Consider the following 365-nt stretch of genomic DNA (forward strand, 5'->3'; position numbering starts at 1 on the left):
GGTTCTCACTCCGGCGCACCCTTGCAGGTGGATGGTGGCTGGGCCAAGTGGGCACCCTACGGACAGTGCTCGCGGACGTGCGGCGGCGGGGTGCAGCTGGCCAAGAGGGAGTGCACCGACCCCGTCCCTGCCAACGGGGGCTCCTACTGCGAGGGCATCCGCGTCAAGTACCGCTCCTGCAACCTGGAGCCCTGCTCTGCTGCAGGTAAGGGGCTGGAGCTCATCTCGCTCACGTGCACGACACCATAAAACCAGCACCGGAGGTCCGGTCCCCAATTCCACGCACTTTTCTTTTTTTCCAGTGCCGGGGAAGAGCTTTCGCGAGGAGCAGTGTGAGGCTTTCAACGGCTACAGCCACAGCACCA

The 365-nt window shown here is 63.8% G+C and overlaps 1 protein-coding gene across 1 annotated transcript in view; it reads left to right on the top strand.

Moving 5' to 3' along the window:
• Positions 1-365, top strand: part of ADAMTS15 (ADAM metallopeptidase with thrombospondin type 1 motif, 15) — a gene marked incomplete at its 5' end in the record, with an annotated part of 4,611 nt that overhangs the window by 2,546 nt on the left and 1,700 nt on the right. Inside the window, 3 exon segments of the mRNA XM_009873077.1 lie at positions 28-205; positions 303-362; position 365. The exon segment at position 365 is cut by the window's right edge and continues 118 nt beyond it. Of these exon segments, the coding sequence (XP_009871379.1) occupies positions 28-205; positions 303-362; position 365 (239 nt within the window).

The sequence above is a fragment of the Apaloderma vittatum genome, unplaced genomic scaffold, assembly GCF_000703405.1.
Source record: "Apaloderma vittatum isolate BGI_N311 unplaced genomic scaffold, ASM70340v1 scaffold16867, whole genome shotgun sequence".
In the NCBI taxonomy this organism is placed as follows: Eukaryota; Metazoa; Chordata; class Aves; order Trogoniformes; family Trogonidae; genus Apaloderma; species Apaloderma vittatum.